Source organism: Argentina silus (genome assembly GCF_951799395.1).
Source record: "Argentina silus genome assembly, chromosome: 10".
In the NCBI taxonomy this organism is placed as follows: domain Eukaryota; kingdom Metazoa; phylum Chordata; class Actinopteri; order Argentiniformes; family Argentinidae; genus Argentina; species Argentina silus.
The window spans coordinates 11,940,460-11,962,881 of record NC_139664.1 but is presented as its reverse complement, the minus strand read 5'-3'; the positions used below and the strand labels follow the sequence as shown (position 1 = coordinate 11,962,881).

At 43.5% G+C, this 22,422-nt stretch overlaps 1 protein-coding gene across 7 annotated transcripts in view; it reads right to left on the bottom strand.

The window, feature by feature from the left end:
• Positions 1-22,422, bottom strand: part of ptk2ab (protein tyrosine kinase 2ab) — a 52,875-nt gene that overhangs the window by 8,358 nt on the left and 22,095 nt on the right. For 4 of the 7 annotated variants that reach the window (XM_083678927.1, XM_083678926.1, XM_083678924.1 and 1 more), the window contains 19 exons: positions 21,807-21,886; positions 21,606-21,668; positions 20,415-20,469; positions 18,282-18,422; positions 17,818-17,895; positions 17,528-17,635; positions 16,734-16,857; positions 15,728-15,770; positions 15,061-15,119; positions 11,431-11,448; positions 10,476-10,532; positions 8,297-8,394; positions 8,095-8,179; positions 7,047-7,147; positions 6,673-6,788; positions 6,476-6,576; positions 6,169-6,258; positions 5,808-6,012; positions 1,774-1,885 (listed from right to left, as the gene is read on the bottom strand). In XM_083678927.1, the coding sequence (XP_083535053.1) occupies positions 1,774-1,885; positions 5,808-6,012; positions 6,169-6,258; positions 6,476-6,576; positions 6,673-6,788; positions 7,047-7,147; positions 8,095-8,179; positions 8,297-8,394; positions 10,476-10,532; positions 11,431-11,448; positions 15,061-15,119; positions 15,728-15,770; positions 16,734-16,857; positions 17,528-17,635; positions 17,818-17,895; positions 18,282-18,422; positions 20,415-20,469; positions 21,606-21,668; positions 21,807-21,886 (1,734 nt within the window). Of the gene's footprint in view, positions 1-1,773; positions 1,886-5,807; positions 6,013-6,168; positions 6,259-6,475; positions 6,577-6,672; positions 6,789-7,046; positions 7,148-7,426; positions 7,544-8,094; positions 8,180-8,296; positions 8,395-10,475; positions 10,533-11,430; positions 11,449-15,060; positions 15,120-15,727; positions 15,771-16,733; positions 16,858-17,527; positions 17,636-17,817; positions 17,896-18,281; positions 18,423-20,414; positions 20,470-21,605; positions 21,669-21,806; positions 21,887-22,422 lie in introns of those variants that run through there. The other 3 variants (XM_083678929.1, XM_083678925.1, XM_083678928.1) reach the window with 2 other exon arrangements.

The following is a 22,422-nucleotide window of genomic DNA, read 5'->3' as shown; positions in this document are numbered from 1 at the left end:
AGCTCTGCACTGTACAGTACTGCGTTTGTCCTGACTGGGAGGCCCCTGTCACAGGGAAGGTGTCAGCTCTATATACAGTATACAGCTGGGTCAGGGATTATACAAGCATTCAATTCAGGCTGTAAAATGTGAGTAACCATGTGAGAACATTTCAACTGCATTTTCTTCAGGGCACATTCTATTAGCATGCGAAAAAGCAACATGTGACTTTCTGTGCAGCATTATAAAAGCATATCATTCTGCTGGTGTCAAATTCCAAAACCTATTGCCATTAACCTTCACTGGTGTGTTTTCATTAACATCTGGTCTTAAGTTATGGACAGGCTAAACAAATCCACTACTGTCATTTTGCTTCAAAAGGAAGTAACTAGATGTATCCCTACCGTATCCGAGTAAGAAGCAGGTCAAATCATAAGATATACTTAGAGGGCGTGTTTTATCAACACTGAAATCCTTGTGTGTGTTCAACGCTGCTCTAGCCTGCTCTCCTGTCACACCTGCCTGTATGGATCTGTGGGTCAGCTGCTGCTGCTGTTGCAGTGAGGGGTGGATCAGCCTGTCAGTGTAGAGGTGGGGGGTGGACCTGACCACAGGGGACATAGAGGGTCTCCTCCAGGGCTGCACAGCGAGGGGCCGGGGCCCCCGACACGGGGGAAGCAGGGGGTAGCGGTGGTGGGGAGGGGAGCGCTCGCCAAAGCACAGGGAGAGCTGAGAGCCAAAGCGTTGAGGTACAGGCGCTGACAGACATTCCAGGCTAAAGCTTTGCTGCAAGGACGGCCGGCGGGCAGGCTGCAGACAGGACACACGCAATGTGTACAGAATGATCACACACACACACACACACACGGAAAGACACACAGACAGACAATGAGTCAAGACAGACGAGGGAGCAGAAACAGTGACAGGGAGATGCGGCCAGCCACACAGAGGCACGATAAGCACATGTTGATGTTTGCAGCAGCCAAAGCCAGCTGGGTGATAAACAGGGAGGAGCAGCACAGGGTCGTGGATGTGAGGCTCAGCAACGCCAGGCAGTCACCTCACAATCAACTGTCAACTAGAGCTCTACCAGAATCTGCATATAAAACATGACCCACATTCCCATGAGATTAAACCTGAAAAAGGACCCCAGATAAATAGTTATACAGGATTTGTAGGTGGATGGTGATTGTATACAGAGCTCAGACACAGCAACCATAGAATGTTGTATTTGTCAATGGTGGAATGTTCCTGGGAATAATTAGCGTAGGTTAATCATAGATAAGAAAGATATATCCTGCTGGAGAGAAGAAAACTGAAGGAAGACAAGATATTATACAAGACAAGTTATTATACAAGACTGAAAACTAAATAAAGTCTCCTATATTACATATTAACGTGGGTGAAAATGTGTAGCTACTAATATTCTCATCAGGAATAGGAGCAACATAGTGAAAATAAATGACGTCAGATGTAATGTAACGCAAAGAATGCACTTTGGACTTGCACCTGGCACTTTATCTATAGACTGAGATTAACATTAACTACTAAGACTTAGTCACTGACTAAGACTTTGTCTTAAACTTGACTGTACAGTTCTGTTTGCATTCATTCAACATCGAGGTGTTTGTAAATGTCAAACAGCACCATAACAAATTGTCTTGTAACGTGAGTAGCCACTAGCTAACTGTCAAACAGGCTGGTGTTAACATAGGGTGTTAATGATGACACTCGTGACCTCCTTATGGCCCGTCCGTGAGGTCACCCTGTGGAGAGCAAGGGTGCAGAACTTACTTTGGGCGGAGCCTCGTCGGACCCCCCAGAGTCCCAGGACACGGTGACCTGCCGCCTCATCTCCATGCGTGCTCGCTCCTTCTGCTGGACCTTCTCCTCCTCTAGGATGGTGCTGCGTCAGGAGGAAGAGGACAAACCACTGTGAGTGTGAGATATGATCAGGCTTCAGGAGCAGCCGGGCCAGAACTAAACCACTGGGCTGGTCTGGGTCTGGCAGATCGCTCTCTCACCTCAAAAGACCAGTGGTGCTCTGGATTCAGGAGTGGAAAGAGAGGCCTGAGAGATATGCTGGGTAAATACCACAATGGATATTGTAGGATGTAGGCCCTGGTAGGTTGACCAATAAGAATTCAAGAAGGGATAAAGGATATTCTTGCGAGTTAAATCCACAAGGTACTTTTACAGTACTTCTCTGTGTAGCCCTCTATAGGATGTCTCAGATGGTTTTCCTATTTTGTTTCGCCTTCTCACCTTTGCACATGCCAGGACATATGAACTAGGTGACAGGATGGGTTGGAGAAAAACACAGCTCAGCACTTAAATAACCATCTCCGCTAATCAGGCATATCCCTGGCCCTGCAGGGCAGTACAATTACAGTAACACACAGGATCTTGAAGGAATAAAGAGGAAGGGGGAACGATTTCGCTCGGCCAGGATCTGCTACAGTGATTTTCTGCCTTTGGTCCACACAGAAATTCATGCACAAGAAAGAGGGAAACCATTCAAACACATGAAACAGCTTCCCTCCCTTCAAAGCCTGCAATAGCCATTAGGGAAATAAGCCATTTATAGAAACCTTCAGTGAACCTTCAGTACATTTCTGTGGATACCGTACAGTACCTTGAGCCCAGCAGTGCTACTGTACTTTAGACTGAAATGTTCTGTCAGATATATGCCCTGCAGTATATCAATAATCAATCATACAGAATGCAATCTCTAGTCTAAACATAATGCATGCTCTTCACCAAGCTAAACATACCTCTGATATCGACACGGAGAACTCTGGCGGAACTCTTCCAAACTAAATACAGAAGTGCTAGAGATGTGGAAGTTCAGGCTGTGGGAGAATAAAGAGAGAGAATACAGTCTGCAAGGTCCCCCTGAACCCCACTGTCTGTCTACCTCTACTTCTCTCTCTCTCTCTCTCTCTCTCTCTGTCCCTCTCTATCCCTCTCTCCTCACTCTGGGAGGCAGGGCTATTTCTGGAAACAACATTAGTACTGACATGCCTGGCAAGTGTTTTCTTTCTGAGCAGCAAATGAGGGAGAGAAACAACACTGGGACCACCTGTCCTGGTCATTCTCCAGGACACACAAACCTGATGACTCTATTAGCGATTTGCCTCCAAAAACAACCCAGCTGCTAAAAATCAGAAAGGGTCTCACTGACACACTCGTTGACTGCTAAATGACTATTCAGTGCCTTTTCAAACATGAGAAAAATATACATTACTGAGAAAATCAATAGCACTCAAATGGATAAAGTGAAAAATGGTAATTTCAACTCCTAGTACACAGACTCAGTAACATCACTCAGCTAGAGTTCTCACCTATTCAATTGTGAGGTGATAAAATAAAAGTCGGTAATCAACAGCCAGCTACCTAATTCCTTTACACACCATTCATTAAAGCATAGTCTGACAACAAAGACGTGGGAAAACTAGAACAAAACAAAAAAAGTAAAACTCCTCACTGTATTTATTACCTTACAGCAGAGGGAGGTCACCCCTTGATCTGGTATAAGGAACCATAACCACTTAGATCCATTTAGAGGAGAGACGTCTAGTAAGTAGATGACGGGGCAATCACCAACACTGCATCACGCAGGCACACACCCAGAGAGTCCCAGCAGAGCAGATCTACAGCACCGGAGCCCAGTGAGAGAGTCTTTACCAGAGTGAGTGGGGGACTAACCCGATGCAGGGGCTGCTGCCTCCTTCTCACTCCACTATGCAGATTGTTGCACTTGGCAGCTGTCCACAATGTAAATGCAGAGGCAGGCAGCTTGTTAAAAGGGTCGACCAGTTTGGTGAAGCCCTCCCGTTCTGGAACCGTGGCTGAGGCAGACGCTGAAGAGTGGGAGGCTGCTTTGTGTTTGAGCACTGCCAATCTGGCGAGACGTGGCCAAGGAGAGGGCCAGGTCAGTGGACTGCAGATAAAAGGCTCCCAGGCATGGCTCATTCATTCATGTTTGGACAGCCCAATTTTCCATGGGACCTAATGCTGTCCCCTCCCTGCTCAGACCACAGAGTTTTCCTCACAGTGCAATGAAAGGGGGGAGACTAGCTGAACATGTGTAAGAGCTGAACTAGCTAGAATTTGTGTTTGCATGACAATACTGTCCACCACACTAACATTTAATTATCCTATTTAATGAAAATAAGTAATAATTAATTAGGGACAAGGATGCCAAACGGTGAAAGAGATTTTCCTATCATCTCTATTCTACCATCTCTACAGTACCTCTCTATATCACAATATGATGTGTACAAATACAGACAAGTACTTAAAAAATATAATATGGAGATAATATGACAGGCAATCTGAAGTCACTCATTGGACTCTTAAACAACTGGATGGACCCATAATTGGGCCCAAATTCTGCTTTAATTAGATTACTAATTTTATTATTGTTTACTTTATCTCCTTGTCATGCGTAGTATGTTCTTCTGAACTATGATCTGTGCATATCCATACAAAACTTTGTGTGTTACCTATCAAATGGCATCCTGCTTTTGCATCTGATCATCGCATGATTCTAATGTAAGCAGTTGAGTTTTTAGGAGGAAATTAGTCAAATAGATAAATAAATCTTAAGAGGTTAACCAAGGCCACACAGATACAAATATACATACATCTCTGGCAGCAGTACTCCTCTAATTAATATTATTATGATATAAAACTAGACCAACAATCCCACATCACATGCATTTTAAGGGCTGGAATTTTCATATAAATAGTATTAACAGTCTAAATATTGACATGGTTTCCAAGACACAGCCCTGCTACGTTGCTGCACTGAACATGCGCGATGTGGTGGGACAAGCATAAAATGGAGGTGTGAGTCATGCTGACTTTTAAACAGCATAATAAAAGCACAGGCCTTAATATGCACTCCTATTTTCCTACATGTCTCTGTGTGTAAACTGAAGGAACCGTGATGGTAACCAGCAGCGCTGTTCATACTGCACACTTTCTGCAGCTAGAGCAGTCAATGATGGAATGGACACACATCTTTACCAGTCATAGGGTGAATACTACAACATGCCCTTGCAGGGTATCTGTTACTGTACCTGAACAGCTACTGCCAATGAACACAAGTAAGGGCATGCAGAAAATGATGTTACCTCACACTCCCAAAACCACTACGGCTATCAATGAAGGGAACATTTCCACGACGGCATCATTCAGAGGTGTCTTCATGATGACCTCAGCATCCTTTCTCGGAATCCTTCACTTGTGGATGCTTCAGTGGCAGAGGAGAGGGTAGGGCCCGCCTTGACTATCATTATCCCTCTCTGTTATACCAAGCCAACCATGAGCTCATCCCAGACAGGAAGTGTTTCAGACTGGCACAGGGTGAGTCAGTGGTGCAGAGAGGGACTTCCCTCTGTACCGAAGTTCAACCACACGATCCCCAGAGGTGTGACTGGGTAAGCTCAGCTCAATCACAGCATAGACCGAAGGCCATGAGCCAAGAATCAGTCAAAGGGCCAGGCACTCAGAGGGCAGATGTCTACTAGACTGTACTAACAAGCCGGTTCATGCCATCCTCAATCAACTGTGTGCGTGTACTTTTGTAACAGGGTGCCATCTGGTGTTGCAAAAGTGAAAATGGCTCTAGATAAAGAGGTATGCTGGATTTCCTTCTCTCTTTCGATGAAGATTCAGTGGAAACATTACTTCTAAACAATGTGTGATAGGATAGATAAGGATGGCCTCATTATGATCAGCATCATTATTCAGGAGATCTTATTGGATACCAACCTCCTCCAGGACCAGTGATGTGGGGTGATTCAGAGGGGCTAACTGACCTGAGCTGGGCTTTGAGCTCAGTGAAGCGGGGTCTCTTGCTGGGGTCGTAGGACCAGCACTTGGTCATCAGGCTGTACAGGGTGGGGGGACAGTTGTGGGGCATGGCCAGCCGCTCTCCGTTCTCTATCCTCCCGATGACATCATTGTTCTTCACCCCCTGGAATGGCTTGACTCCGTACATGAGGATCTCCCACATACAGACACCTAGGACACAGTGGAAGTCAGTATGTTCAATATATATATGAATTACAACATCATGTTAGCATAATGAACAAGCACAATTCTATTAAATAAAATAATCTGCTTCAGCCGTATTTTTTTTAAAGAATGTGTAGCATGGAATTCTACCCACGTACTCACCAAACATCCACACATCACTGGCTGAGGTAAAGCGTCTGAAGTTTATTGACTCTGGCGCCATCCATTTAATAGGAAGTTTCCCTTTTGAGGCTGAGAGGAGAGGGGAAATAACACCCTAAGCGTATACATCATTTAAAACTTAACAAGAAAACAAGGGACAAAATCAATGCAATCCAAATGTACATTAAGAGTAAGCACTGAAGTCATTGAAGTATATACAATAAAAAGGGAACATGATGTGATCTGACATTGAAATGTTAACAAAAACAGCACAAAGTGAACTCCTTTTATAGGAGTAAAGACTTACCTTTGTAATAGGAGCTGTCCTCCATGTATCGAGACAAACCAAAGTCTCCCAGTTTGACACAGTCAACCGTTGACACCAGGACATTCCTGGCAGCGATATCCCTGTAAGAGCAAAGGAAATTAAAAAGAGCATTTATTTTTTGGGGAGAAAACTCACTCAAAGAAATCCTGAGAAAGCAAGATTATGGTGAGGCTTACCTATGTACAAAACGCTTGCTTTCCAAATAGGCCAGTGCTGTGCTCAGCTGGGAAGCGTACAGGATCAGTGACGACAAGTCAAGGTTGTATTTTCTCACTTGTAAAAATGAGCGTAGCTGTCATGACAGAAAGAGAGAAACAAAATACCTTTCTCACTCATCATGAATGGACTAGGTAATGCCTCTGTCAACCACTAGATGGCCATCATGAACCACCAAAGTTTATGGGAAACCATGAGGTCACTTCATCTAAAAAGAAAAGTGGTTCAAATGAATGTTAGCGGCCTTTCTCTAATTCACTCACACTATGTTTCAGCCCGGCCCATAGGTAACAGTTACTGAGGTAAAATCCTTTGCTCTAAGGGTTTACTGTACCTCTCCAAGCGTGCACAGCTCCATAATGATCCACACTGGGTTCTCTGTGATAACTCCAATCAGCTTGACAATGTGTGGGTGGTCAAACTGCCTCATGGTCACTGGGGACAACAGGCAGACAGGACAGTCAGCGGGAGAACACAATCATATCCTGACTTAGGGGAACAGACCAAACTGAAGTGGAGAGGGTGGGCCAACAGTTTACATTTAAAACATCAGGTCATGAATTGTGTAAAATACAGTAAAATACATTTTTAAAAGTTCCGAATTACTGAAGATTTTTTTTTAATTATTATTATAATTAAAAAGCTATCATATGATGCCTCTAATAAAGGAAACAGCCCTATGTTTGCTGTGGGATATTTCAGGATGGCTCACACCGTTTTTGTTTGCTCTCAGACAACATCTCATCAGACTCTCACTGCTGCAGGGCATCTTGTGTGGAGAGGACTGAAGTGTCTGAGGTTTGGGGTAAACACAGAGCTCTTAAAGATGTGATGTGCTATTTGATGAGCTGTGTGTGTGTGTGTGTGTGTGTGTGTGTGTGTGTGTGTGTGTGTGTGTGTCATTGTCGTGTGTGTGTTTGTGTAGGCGAGGGGGATGCGGGGGAAGGGGGGCACTAGGGAAATCAGCAGGCCTGTACTAGTGTAAACGCACTCTGGATTCATCCTTCTAAAGCGGTCCTCTGTGCTCCCCTGCCTCCACAAATTCCTGCTGTGTTTTCATACATGGGGGAAAGCTTAGTCCCACCTTGTCTGGGCATTTCATCTGGATAAAGGGGCCTTTCTCTTAAGGCCAACTGAAGCTGAAGACCACTTACGTCTGCTTTGCAAAATGCACTGCTAACACTAAAACTGTGCATATCTTATTCCTAAAAAGGTAGAAATATTTCACTTTCTTCCCGAGACTGCAATGTTAGGAATGCGTGGCCTGAATGAAAAGGTAACATACAGTATCCAACCTAAACACAATGTAATTGGTATGAAAAAACTGAATTTGTATGAGCTTCATTACCAACCAGGAGTATCAAGTAGGCTACAGTACTTACAAGCTTCTTGTAAGAATTTCTCTCTGACACTGTCTGAAGTGCAGTTTTTACACGTCTTGATGGCCACAGACAGGGCAGGGTTTTCCTACAGAAAAATATAAAACATTTCAAACATGAAGTTGTTTTTTAGGGGGTGGAAATGTGGAATGAATTGAAAAAACTGTCAAAAGAGGACAATGTCTTGTTTTCAAGAGGCATGTACCGGGCTCATGTAGACTCCTTGGTGGACGTCCCCAAACTGGCCCTCTCCAATACAGCGTCCCAGCTCGATCCTCTCCCTCTGGATCTCATAGTCCCTGGCTGGATATGACACACAGCTAGTTACTCACACACCATCCATCTCAGCTGGACACCAAGCCCTGTTACACAGCTCAGATGCAGATAATGTGAAGTGAAGGCCTTATTTGTAACAAAATGAAAACTGCAATGAATGTTATGGGTCCAATTGATATTTTAACAGGCAGTCCTTTGTCATCGTTCATGGCTCATGAACACAGCACAGTTCACTTAATCACTGCAACTCCTTAGAGGCTCTTCAAAAGTACCGTGTAGAAAACACAAATACTTTTTGACACTAGGAACTCAATCTGGCCTTAGCTGAGAACTGAGGATCAAAGAACATGCACTTCTCTTCTGATCAGGACTATGGAGGCTGTAATCAGTCCATAATTATGTATGTGCATGCAAGGGCTGAGGGGTTGACAGATGACACCAAACAACACATCAAACATTTCCATTTCAATCATCATGCACCATTTCACCAGACATGCCATGATATACATGTTTTACTTTAAGAGTAAAACAGTGTATGCAGCATTATGGCTCCAAATGTCTCATTAAACAATCTTCAATTATTCTAGAATGTCAAAGAGTGGCCATGCTTTAGCCCTCCAGTCTGCTAGAGGTTGTGACCTTACTTCTCAACATCTTAATTGGAGTAAATTCACTATTTTTCCTCGGATGGACTGTTCATTAACACAACTCCATTAAGAACGCCAACAGAAAATTAACCAATCAATTGGAAATCAATAAAGGGCATATTAAAACAGTTAATATATTCTAGCAATTCTAGCATTCTAGTCACAATCACAAAGTCACACCACAACACAATCAAAGGGCAATCTGCAAGTGCAGGTTAGAAATGGACACCATTACCTTCCTCTAATCCATAGTATTCTGCAGGACAGTTAATATAAGGAGTTATTTAAGTTAATGTAAGAAGAAATCAGACCCATCTTTCACAAATCAACATCAACATTGGACGAACACATACAACTGTTTCATCTGGTTCTTGTTACAGTTTTTGTTTATGATGTCAAATCATATTTTGTTGTGTGGAAATGTACTCTGTGGATACAGTATGTATTAGTTTAAAACATCAGCATTTACTCAATTTACTGGCCCCTGGTTTGGTAGCAAGAGAGCTTTTCTTAAGATGACATACATAGAAAGTACATGACTAACTCAAAGTGCTCTGCTGGCACGAAAGATGACATTTGTTGCATGTATGAGACACTCCGTGCAAACGAAGTGCAGGGAGATTTATTCTCTTGGGAACACACCTCCATTTCTCAGCGTGCACGTGATGTAAACACCTACGTTTGTTGCGCGAATCCGAGGCTATGCTAAATACTTCAAACCGACTGTTATGATAGAGAGTAAACCGTTGGCGTTGTTTGGAGTTGGACAAAGGACAGACATATCATGGACATATGTGAGATGCTCAGGGGAATAAGCTAAGCAGCACACACACAGTCATAGTCACAGTCATGGTCATGCCAGCCCATTCTACTTATAGAACTCCACAAATACAGCAATGACACCTCATGTGCTCTGTGTTATTCCCCATCTTCATATGACTGCATGTGACGGTGAATAAAGCTGTTTAAGAAGCGTCGTTTCTCAAGAAAATGCTACTGTACACGACAGATGGCATATCGTACTCCTTAAAATAAATAACAAAAACAACAGTATCCATCATTACACATCACTGTGTCTCGGAGTTGTGAGAATATATGAACCGCCTCAAAAAATACTGCCACTGTGAGTGTAATACCAATTTAACCCCTGTAGCTTTGCTGCTTGAGGCAAACACTCTCAGTGACTCGAGGAAGGCAAAAAAATAAAAAAAATAAGCAACACCAACAACAACAACCAATCATCAAAAAGTGGGGCACACTTCTCTAAAGTGGGTTGAGGCTGTGCACACAAGGCATGATCAAAGGTTGGTTCTGGAGAGAACATCTGGTCTTCCAGGGGAGTGTGGTCTGCAGCTCACTGCTGGGAGCCACTCGAAAGCCCAGCACAGCTGCCTGTCTGCCTTCCTCTCCCACTCCCTCCTGCATATGACCCTAGCTCACTCACTGACAGATGCTACTCACTGGAGGGCATGGTGTATGTATCCTCCTCATCTATGATCTCCGCGTAGTCGTCCGTCTCTGGGGAAGAAGAATAAAGCAACACAGTGAGCCCAGTGTGAGAGAGTTTGGGATACTGGAAAGCAAAACAGTCATTTGAAGGAAAATAGTCACAAACAACACAAGTAAGACAAGTACCTTTCCACAATAACACGATAGACCTAGTTGAATGTGTAAGTCAACACCCCCCAGCCATATGACAAACACCTCAGCTGTATGATATCCCTTGTAGTGCACACAGCTCTGTGGACTCCCCATGTGTTTTGCAGGTCTAACAGTCAGTCCAATAGGAGCAAATCAACACAGCTGTGGTATTTGAGTGCAAGGGGGGAGGGAGGTGGGAGTGAGGGATGAGAGTTTTTTTTTTTTTTTCCAGAGAAATGTCTTCAGGAAAAACAGATTGAGTCATCGGCAACTCCAGAGTCATTGTGTCTATCCTGACTGCCTTTAAAGAAAAAGCTACGTTGTTAACAGCCAAGATAACCCGTAGAGGAATGTGGGCGTGCTAAACACATCTACTGGCCGAGAGAGGGAAAAGGAAAAACTGATAACAGTCAGATGAGGTAAAAACAAGGTGTCAAAAAGCTGTGGAAGTCATCGTTTCCATCTGAATGGGAAAGACACAAAAATCTTTCCACTAAAAACATACCAAATTGGATAGAAAATACCATAAATCAATATCCAGTCAGATTATTTCAGATTACAAACATTGAAAATTTTAAGAAATTATGGGATAGAGACCGACAGAATAATAACTTATGACCCTGAACAGCACATAGAGCCCACAGTGTAGGCCTATGTTTACATTGTAGGCCTATGTTTACATTGTAGGCCTATGTTTAATGACACAACAACACATACAAACACATTAACTGTTAGGAGGGTTAGGAAAAAGAAAATTGTAAGAGTTGAACTTTACCGTCCCCACTATGATCCCCTGCAGATCCACGAAGCATGCAAAGATTATAAAGGCAGAGAGAGAGGAGACACATGGAGGTTAGAGCATTCACTGTAGCTACACTCAAACAGCTGCTTGACCAAGATGAATCCTTTCAACTAACTACAGTATAGTAAGTGCAGTTAAGCACCTGACATTGGTCTTTCCCTGATTTTAAATCCTGATAGGGCTGAGAGACAGGAAGGGAAGAAGATGGAGCAGCACAACACCATGCTTTCAAAGGCTCCATCCAAGATGCAGATGGTGAAACAGAAGATTTCCTAATTGACTTTCACTTCACACAAGCAAGCAGAAGTCTTTCTTTTAAACATTCAGTTTGAGTATTAGAGTAAATTAGACTGCCGCATGTTCCCATGGCCATTCACTGTGGAAACAGTAATGATCTGAACAGCCTCTTCACACAGACAGTCGTTCAAGTTAATCCACAAGGTATTCTTCACAATGAGAGGCTGAGTCCCATGCTTATGTAAATGGAAACACCTCACTGCAAGTAGGGTTATAAAGCACTCCAAGTGTTTACTTCAATATTCTGTGTTAATGACCACTGAAGCTCACTCTGTTAAAACACTGTTCACACTGCATTTTATTCACACTAGGGTTGGGCGATATCCAGATTTTCATACCTTCTTACCTTCCTGGCAAAATACCCTGGTATACGGAAGTACCCCGGTATCAGTCATTTTTAAATCAAATTGTTGCTTACTCTTTAATTTCCATTATTGTACTTCTCCAAGAGCTCAGGTCAAATGATTTATTGTTATTGTTGGTGTTGCCTATTATTATTTGACTTGCAATTTTCCTTTATTTCTTCACTACTGTGGCAACCGTAACTACTGTAGTGATGGAAAACAAACTTGCCTCAACATTGATAATTGGTTGAATAACAAAATGACTATCTAGCCCTGAATTACAGTGGCCGTGTCCTGTTTTCTTTCCTGTCATTGCCAGAAAAGACTTCCAACGTGACCCCTGGTTGCCAGAAAAGACTATACTATGATAATAGCTCTCAAAAGGGCTTTTCACGCCAACTTACCTTTATTCACACTATTTTGGCACCGTGTTTTAGGTAATTTCTGGGGCTAACCCTGAAAAGTCTGTGCTAACCCTGCAGGGCCAGCTAACCCTAGGCTAAAGGCGATGGTGGCCTACTTTAGAATGTGCAATTGTGAACAGTTGCTTAGCCCAAGGCTAAAAGCTCTCTTTGCCCGGGGCTAAGGGAACTTAGCCATAGGCTGAGCACAGTGTGAAAAGGCCTTATAGAAGACCATCAAAATGACCCTGTGGTAATGTTTTTCCATGCCCTGATAATCAGTGATTTTGAAAGCATCACTGGTAGATGTTTACTGCAGTATGAACAGTAGTCCCCAAAATATTCAGATTTAGAAACCAACTCTATTCAGAGTTAGTATTTTGTTCTTACGGTGTTGAAAACCAGCCCAACCCTATTTCACACGCACACATCTAACTCAACACACAAAGGAGGAATCCCACTGACTCACCATATGAGAGGAAAGGGAGAGGCACTGACACAAGAGATGAAAATAATACACAGGAATATGAGAAAATAGCAAATGAAAGAGAGAAATTAAAGGTTTGGAATAAAGGACTTTAAATGTAACCACAGAGAGTGATCATCTCAGTTCGTTGAACAATACTGGAATGGAAGTCGCAGTGCCTTTAAGTGCTGAGCTGATTTTTTTTCTTCTTCTTTTTTTTTTACATCCTCTCCAAGAATATGTCTTTTTATCAGGGTCATACAAAGTCCATGGGCTCTCAGAGAAGAGGAAAATAACTACTGGATACGGTGCCAACTTTCATCTAAACAATCTCCTGCAAAGACATACAGCTTAACCAAGCATGAACTCACATCACCACAATAATACAGCTATGAAATATGGATGCAACATCATGAATAGTGAATGAAGCTGCAGTGAAGACAACGCATGTTGAGGAAGTGCAGTGGAAGTTCTGACAAAAAACGAAACAAAACAAAAACAGACAAGTTCCTCCATAGTAACATGCTATAATGAGAGGAACTCCAGTCACCACACAAGCGCCTCTTTATGAGTGTGCCGCCAGTGGTGGGCACCCCCCTCGACTGTGACATTGGGGGCATATGCACACAGGCCTGTCTGTCCCTGGCCTCATCCGCCTCATCTCCACCCTCTCAATCAGCTCTCTATTTGACACTCACCAACCCAGCTCATTAACATTCAACTGTGATGTGGGCCAGATAGCGTGGGCTGAGCTCCATGACATTTGAAGAGGACGGGGAGAGGAGAAGACACACACACACACACCCACACACACACCCGTACTAAAAAGGGATGCGCCAGCGCACACACATGCATACTGCACATGCACGCCCACACACACACACACAATCATAGCAAAAGGGATGTATGTGCTCAAACACACACACACACACACACACACACACACACACACACACACACACACACACACACACACACACACACACACACACACACGTGCCTACTGACAGTGTTGAAGTGATAAATTAAGTCCTCTGGGGTGAGGATGTATTGCAAGCGAACCGTGGGTCTAATTTGTGCCATTGGGCTGCTGCTAATGGGTGATTCATAGAGATGTTTTATAGAGCAGTCAGATAACAGACTCAGATCAATGAGCAAGTTTACAGAAGCGGATTATCAGTGAGATAACTGATTTAGGGTCTGAGCAAACAAATTACTGATATCATTAACTTATTTAAAAAAACAAAAAACGTAATTCAGCAAAGTTCTCACAGCTACAGTATCTGGCTCATCATCGTCATTCTAAAAATGACACTTTTCATTGCCCACCTTCTGTATTTCTGCACATTCACATGCTGTGCTTCACATCCATGACTGTTAAACTGGAATAGCTATTCAGTCATGGTGCAGCAGTCATGGGACCGTGTCACCGGCATTGATGTGAGAATTAGCTTCACCAGAGAGGAACCGTTGACAGGAAGATGACTACACCTCAGCAGAGGCTCAGTGGGGCTCTATGGGGCTTCATGAGTCAACAGCCAAGTGTCAATGTTATCAGCTTTGTGCAGAAAAGGTGATCATGTATATTATGAATATTTCCTCATTCTACTCACCCCCCCCCCCCACCCACACACACACACACACACACACACACACACACCCCCCCCCCACCCACACACACACACGCTTTTATTCTCACTAGAGCCCTGGTGTGCAAATATCAAACTAAATGTCAAATGCTGCACAGCTAACAGATGGTTCTAGATCATCAGCCCAGAATATTCTACTGGCATCTCTGCATCACCAGGGGCATCACCAGGCTAAGGCTCAACAGTCAGCTCATACATTATTAACAATATGCTAAGTGACCACGTCTTTAGGAATCATTCAGTCCATTAAGTCTTCTGTTACTATCAGCATGCAAAACGTAATTGAGGGAAGGTCCAGTACAGTACAGTAGGTGAGTGGGAAAACTGTTTTGTTATGTTGAAGGAGAAGCACTATCACTGTCACAAGCCGATCAGCTCCGGTCCAATCACAAATCTCAGACACCGACCCAAGATGAGTCGTTCAAAAGAGTGGAGGACGGTCCTACCTGAGACACACACGGCTCTTGTTCGGACCCCGTCCAGCCGTTTCTCATGGTTGGCGACTCTGTGGAATAAAGGTTTGAACAGATGAATGCTGTACATTGTCCACTACAGGCTTGTTCAACAGCAGACACAAACTCTGCCCTGTTCACACTGGGGTCTACTATACTACAGTAAGTCCCTGGGCGGTTCCATTCATTGGTTGAGCATGTTTGGCAGGGGTGCTGCTGTAGGGATCCTGATAAATAGGCTGTTCCAACAGGATATGGTCAAAAGGGGGCAGGGACAGGAGCTTTAAAAGAGGATCAGATTCCCATTACAGCACACAGAGAAATTCCTCATGATTCAGCCAAAAGAAGCTGAGGGGAGCTTGTGTTGGTTTCTTAAGCAGAACCTGAAATCAGATCTGCTGGCAGAAACTCTTTCCAGATGTAAAAAAAAAAAGAAAAAAGAAAAAAAACAGGAAAAAAACGAGAGCGAGACCTGACTTCAAAACACTTTGCCTTATTTGACCATTATTTGAAGGCCATGGTGCCGAGGGGATATGCAAGAATGTACCCTTACTGTACTGGAATCATGTTTCAGTCATCATTCCTCAAAAGCAGAAAACGTGAGGCACATCAAGTGCACTGTGTTCATATGCATACGGAATCTGGACAGGAAAAGACTTACTTTGGGATGGACTTTGGGATGGAGGGCAGCGCTCTCTCTCCCTCTGTTGGACAGAATACCGTGTGTTAGTGGCAAGCTAGGAGTCAGGAGTGCAGTGTTCTAGTGCATAGGGCAGGAGAACGGTTGGCTTTCCAACGGCTCCCGCCCTTCCACACTACGATGAGTGTGCTGGTGCGCGTACTGTAGGATGAGTCACAGTATGGCCTGCTATAAATCTGACAATGTTGTCTCTTTGTAACAGCACAGTGGAGGAGGAGCCATGTGGCAGATTTTCCAGATGATATTTATTGCATAAAGAAAAAGTTGTGTCTCTCCACACAGAACCTGTTTAGAGCAGTGGAAACCATAAGACTGTTTTCTGACCAGCTGATCAGAGAGGAGCCAATCCCACCATCCACACACACCCAGTGTGCCTAAAGCACAGCAGATCCCCTAACGCTAGCCCCCCCCCCCCCACACACACACACACACACTACTGTACGTCCCAGAGCAGTCATTCATACTCTTAACAGAGCGAATTCATTCAAGTTAAATCGTTGTGGATGTGGATGTTTCTAGGCAATTTAATGTGTTGCTTTCCAAATGACTGAGCAGGGCGTGGGGAAATGGCAGACCGTCAAGAGCTCTAACGACCTCTCTTAAAAGCAATTTGTACAAACTGTGCTCCACGCTGGAAAAAAGTATCCAAAATTCAATACTGATCTATGAAAACATATCAGTCGTACTATCGACATATTCAGCAACACTAACAAAAGCAACACTATTCTATCCACTGCATTAACATAGTAAACGATGTTAAGTAGATCTAAAGAAATATTGTCCCGTAGGACAATGTTTGCTCCTCCAATAAAAGTTTGTGGATGAATGCAGAGTCAAGATAACTGACAAGCTGTGACACTGCAATCCCTCCTCAGCTCAGTCACGTCTGGAGTTAGATCACTGCTCTAAAGTCAAGATCAAGGTCCAGTTTGTAGTATAGCAGAGAGAAAAGCAACGCGTCAGGTACCTGAACCCTTTTGAAGGCGGACGATGAAGGACTGGGAGGCTCCGTTGACCAGGCGACAGTAACCGTCTATCAGGTCAGCCATGTTCTCTGCTGTGGTGAGAGACGGCGTTGTCACTGTAAGGGGCTGTAGTGGAACACACAGACAGGCAACAAAGAGGCATTATCAACACTGCAACTGCTCTCTCTGGATCCTCCAGCTGCCCCCTCCAATCAGGACACAGAGCAGGGCAATAACACACACACACACACACACACACTCACACACGCTCACACGCACACACACACACACACACTCACACTCACACTCACACACGCTCACACGCACACACACACACACACACACACACACACACACACACACACGCTCATGCATGCACATGCTCACACATACACACACACGCTCATGCATGCACACATACACACGCACACAGTATATTTTTATGTCAGGGTGTGTCTTTTTCCTCAGAGAATCCCTTGTCTTAAATCAATTGCTTACAGCTGAAGAGTTCCTCATTTCTCCAACAACAGCATGCAGGTCAGCACTTCAGCGAGGCCACAGTAGGGCAGAGGACTGAATATTAAAAAAGCTGAGCAGTACTAGAGGGGGAAAAAAACCCATCCACCTCCGCATGGAGCAGTGAGCAGTGCCCCCAGCTCCCCCAGCGCTTCATCAGCAAGACAGGAATCACACCCGTGAAGAGTGAGAGACGAACGGCTTCCTCTCCACACAGAGTGACACTGACGGGGTCACCGTTTCTGTCTGGGAGAATAAACAGTGCTTAGGTTGGCCTTACCTCAGCAGCTCCAGCCACGACCAGATGCAGCATCCCCTTGCGCTCCTTGTCCTCAGTGCTTGAGTACTGGATGGTCTGCACTTGGGTGAAGTTGGCCAAGTGGGTAGGCTGAACACAGACAAAACAGGAACCACAGAATGATACATACAATGTGGTAAACATCTTCCTGGTGAAACTTGAAAGACACTGAATAGCTGAATTAGGCCTGAAGTGGGTGGGCACCCTTTAAGGAATGTCAATTATAAAAGGTAGAAAAAAATAAAGCCAAATAACACAGTTACAGCACTCACAGTTGAGCCTTTGTCTGTAAGGTAGCTGATACCCTCCTCTGGTCCAATGGCAAGTTCCACAGATATAACCCAACTAGACTAGAGGAGAGAGAGGTGACAGAGAAATAACATCATTCATAATGCACACAATTATCCTACCAGTATGTGCATTGTTTACTGAGCAGGCAAGTTACAGCACATTAACAAAGCTATTTGTTATCTACTGAAATCTACTGAAAGGCAAACAATAACGAAAAAACGCATCTGTATGTTCAATATTGAGAGATTTCAAACAATGTGTTAAAACATCATCACTATTAAAAAGGCAAACTATACTGTACTGTAGATACAACTAAATAGATGAACAGAGAAGCAAAAGAGTAGTTATTAAGCCCAGCAGGTGTCACTGTGAAACATCTCATCTAGGCTGTTGAACTCCACCTATTCCAAACCTAGAGCTTCCCTAAAGACAACTAAATACCTACCCCAAGGGCACATTTAAAACACTCCTTGTCAAATCTGTAAATGGGTGACAGGATCTCAAAGAACTTGTGGATGCTCTGTTCATCGTTTAGGTTAGCAAATTGTTTGAAGGTCTGCTGGATCAGTTTCCGTAGTGTTTTAGCCTTGAGAGAGAGAGAAATTAAAAACAAGAAAAAGAAATGATCAATAAAGAGAGAAAGAAGAACATGTGAAAATATCTCAACAGGTCTTCTTGAAACTACTCGGGTGTTTAGAATAACACTGTATTCAATCTTCCAATGAATTCTCTCTGTGAAGCTAATGAATATCAGCAGCTTCCATCCCTGAGAGAACAATCTTTAGAATGTTTGAAAAGTGTCATTAGTCAACATATCAAATGATTCATGGAAGTGTCAAGCCAAGAGCCACCACATAATAATGAGAGTAATTATAATATCTCTTCATGTTCAGGCCCCATCCTGTGAACAAGTCCTATCAGTCTTAGTCAGTGTCTATTCAAATGACTCCCACTAATTATAGGAATTGCAAAGAAATGCCAAAGCATCACAAATCCTACTTTGAAAAGGTACGAGGAAAAATTCATGGATCAAATCAAATCTGTTAAAACAACACTTAATTTGATCCTTGAGAACATTTACATGAGCCGTAATGACAAAAAAAGGCATACAATTATGCAAATGTTAGCTTGGAGCATCAATTATGAACCGCCTAATTGGATAACAACAATCAGGGGCAATTTCTCACATGACAAGCTATGGAATCTTATGAATGTTCTCTTATGCATATCTCAAGACAACAAATGAATCTCTGTCACTCTCCTCAATTAGTGTATAAAGCTTCCATAGAGAACACTTGCATTTCTTTTCAGTTGCATCTCGGTATCATGCATGATATTTCATAAAGTGAAGCCTGATGCATACAAAGCCAGTTGCACAGGCAAATTGGTTGATAATGCCCCGTTACTAGTCAGTAAAAAAAGCCTCACATTACTCAGTTTGTGATGTACAGACACCATGAATACTGTGTACAGTGTGTAATAATAACTTGAAGAGAGACAGGATGGGTTGAAGAACAACTGCTTCATGTTGTATGAGCTCTCAACACCCATCATCAGTGACATATTCAATGATGAAACTCATTCCGATTTAGCACATTTGTTGGGACTCGCTGGCAAGGCACAGTATGAATAAACAACTATATCGCTGGACTTTCCTTTTCAGTAGACAGAGTGACTTTGTATATAAAAACAAAGCGTGAGGGCCAGATTTCTCATTGTTACAGAAGAGAAGCCCCAATGAAGCTTGTATTCCCCTAGGAGAGAAAGCTACGGTACAGAAACTTAACAATGGTCTGTTGAGGCGCACACACACACACACACATACACACACACACACACACACACACACACACACACACACACACACACACACACACACACACAAAGAAGCAAACAAACACAGACATGGTAAGTTGCTAGATGTGCATCTGTCTGCTCTATTCACTCCAAGGCACTTGAGGTTAAGGGAGTGCACACTTCTCTCTGCAGTCCTATTGTCCGCAGCCATGGAGCCGGTGATGAATACTCCTCCTATGTCGTGTCATTCATCATCTGAGCTCAGAGAAAACCAGGAGGGGGGTCCAGACCATGTGAACTACGAGCATCCACAGGGACATAAAGTCCCAACGCTACTTTGAGCATCTTGCATGACAGAAACACACACGTAATGAGGAACCAACATATGCCTCATGTATTTATAGGTGCTTTCAAATAAGATAACGTTATTACAGTGGGAGTCAACTCAGGGCAAAAATGCTAGTGGGAAATGCCTCATCTTTGTGACATGAAAACAATAGTATGTGTTCTAAAGATAAAAGAGGGCAGCTACTGTACTGGAAAACCCAGGGAGGATGAAGATGAAAAGAGAGCCATAACACTATTCCAGCAGAGCAGTTTCAAACGAGACTGCGTGGTCTGGGCAGAATTGGGCCACATATTCTCTAGAGTGAGACTACAGGGGGAGCAGCCAGGCAGGTAATGACATTGAGTCTATCTGAACAATGCCATCTCCCTGTTTGCAGAGGCATATGTTTGAGCCTTTAGGGAGAGAAAAGGAGCAAAAAGGAGTTATTCTTACCTTCAACGAGTCAAGCAAACTCTTGGGGAAGAATCTTCTTAAACCCACATCTTTTCTGCAGAGAACAGAGCATTTGGCTAAATAAGTCTACTCACAGAATATGCTCTCATTACACACTAGCAACAAACAGTAGCAGGTGAAATACGTGAGTGCAAAATATTTTACATTGTGGCAATAGGCATTTTGGTTTCAGTCTGTTTAATTTGTATTGGGTTTTAGGCATGATAAACCACAAATCTAAAAATGCAGAAATGTTAAAAGAGTGGTTCACTTGTCGACGTCAAACCTTAACGTTTAACAGAAAATGTAATCTTCGCATTGTTTTCAGTTGGCTGCATTGCACCTGTCAGCTGATCAACAGAGGAAAGACTGAGGACATTTTCATGGGTTTGCATAACCATTGTTATTCAGCTCTGAGCCCTCACTCCTACTCACCACCCCCATGGCCCCATCATTTGGTTAGGAGCCAACCACCAACCACTCTACATGTGCCAAGTACACAATCTGGCCTGGATATAGCATTACCATTTGAAAAGCCAGGCTGGCTGACGATCATCTGAGAGTGGGTTAGTTCTGGCTCCTAAACAAACTAAAAATGCAAATTTGTGCAGAACAAACAAATATATTACTCGGGAACAAGATACTAACTTCCCTTCACCTCCATCACTGTGCTCTGGACCCAGTGAGGCAAATACAACCACAACGCTGTGGTTGATGGAGCAAATCTTCAAATTGCATTTATGTTGTGAGTGACATAACCAAAGCCATATCTGAGGTAATACTGTGAGACTGCTCTGCAGTGGAATTGACCTTAATGGGGTTTGCATGGATGCCTCCCAGCAGGAGGCCTGGTAAACTGACAGCCTCTATCAGCCCCTCTCCCAGAGTGTAAAACAGCTATAAAATAGCAGGAGTCCTGTTCACACCACCACTGGGGACATAATGACACTGCTGGAGATGACTGAGGATCAATTATTCTCCGCTATAAATAGAGCAGAAAAGTTTCAAAGAGTAGTTCACAAGGCAGTCAATTTACACTGACCTACATGCGTCTTAGCCATGAGAGATGGCAGCCTGGTCAAAAGCTCAGGAAGGTCTTCTCCACCCAAGTGGAGTTATTCTTGCTTGCAGTGTTTAGAGGTGTATGAGGTAATACAGAAATAAAGTATTATGTGAAAATAAATCACTTACTCTAATAGTTCATAATTGGACTTCTTATCCAGGGCATTCCCTCGCATTTCCCTAAAAAATCTCCTGTAACACACAATGAGAGATGAAAGAGAAAAAGTGAGTATTCAAGATGAGCGTCATGTTTCTATAAATAGACCTGGATGATATGGAATTTGACATGCACATGAATTTACAACCAAGGACATGCCACCAACCACTCACCTGATTTCAAGGCAGCCCAATTTAAGTGCAATGTCTTGGTCGACTTGATCTGCTATTTCCAACATGTAGTCACTCTTCACCTGGGAAACGACATTAGGTTCATAGTTTGTTAAGAATGACAGAGATCTACTGACGAATTGAGGAAATGGAGAGCTATAGCCTTCAGCCATCAGCAAACATTGCCTAGAGTTTGTTAGAGGGATAGAGATATATTGACCGATTTAGAAAATAGAGAGCTTGAGCCTTCAGCCATCATCAAACATCGCCTAGAGCCATCATAAGCCAGCAACAGGTTGATGGAGGTTGTTAGTCTGATTGAACTGCTGCGGGGTTCAGCTCAGATAGACCTCATTTAGCCATGAGAGGTTGTATCTGGCCAGCAACCCAGGGCTGCAGTAACATAGCTGGTGAAAAATGCTCTCTTAAGGTGATGCAGTGTGACTGCACACAGGCACCAGAGAGGGCCAAGTCCACAGTGTTTAATGGATGAGGTGGAACACACACACTCTTCCATACTTAAGACCTACAGGGGGAACAGGGCTGATGCTCCTTTGGGGTGGGAAGTGCTGTCTCCTGCAATGAATACTGAGTGAAACACAGAACAGTCTCTGTCGTT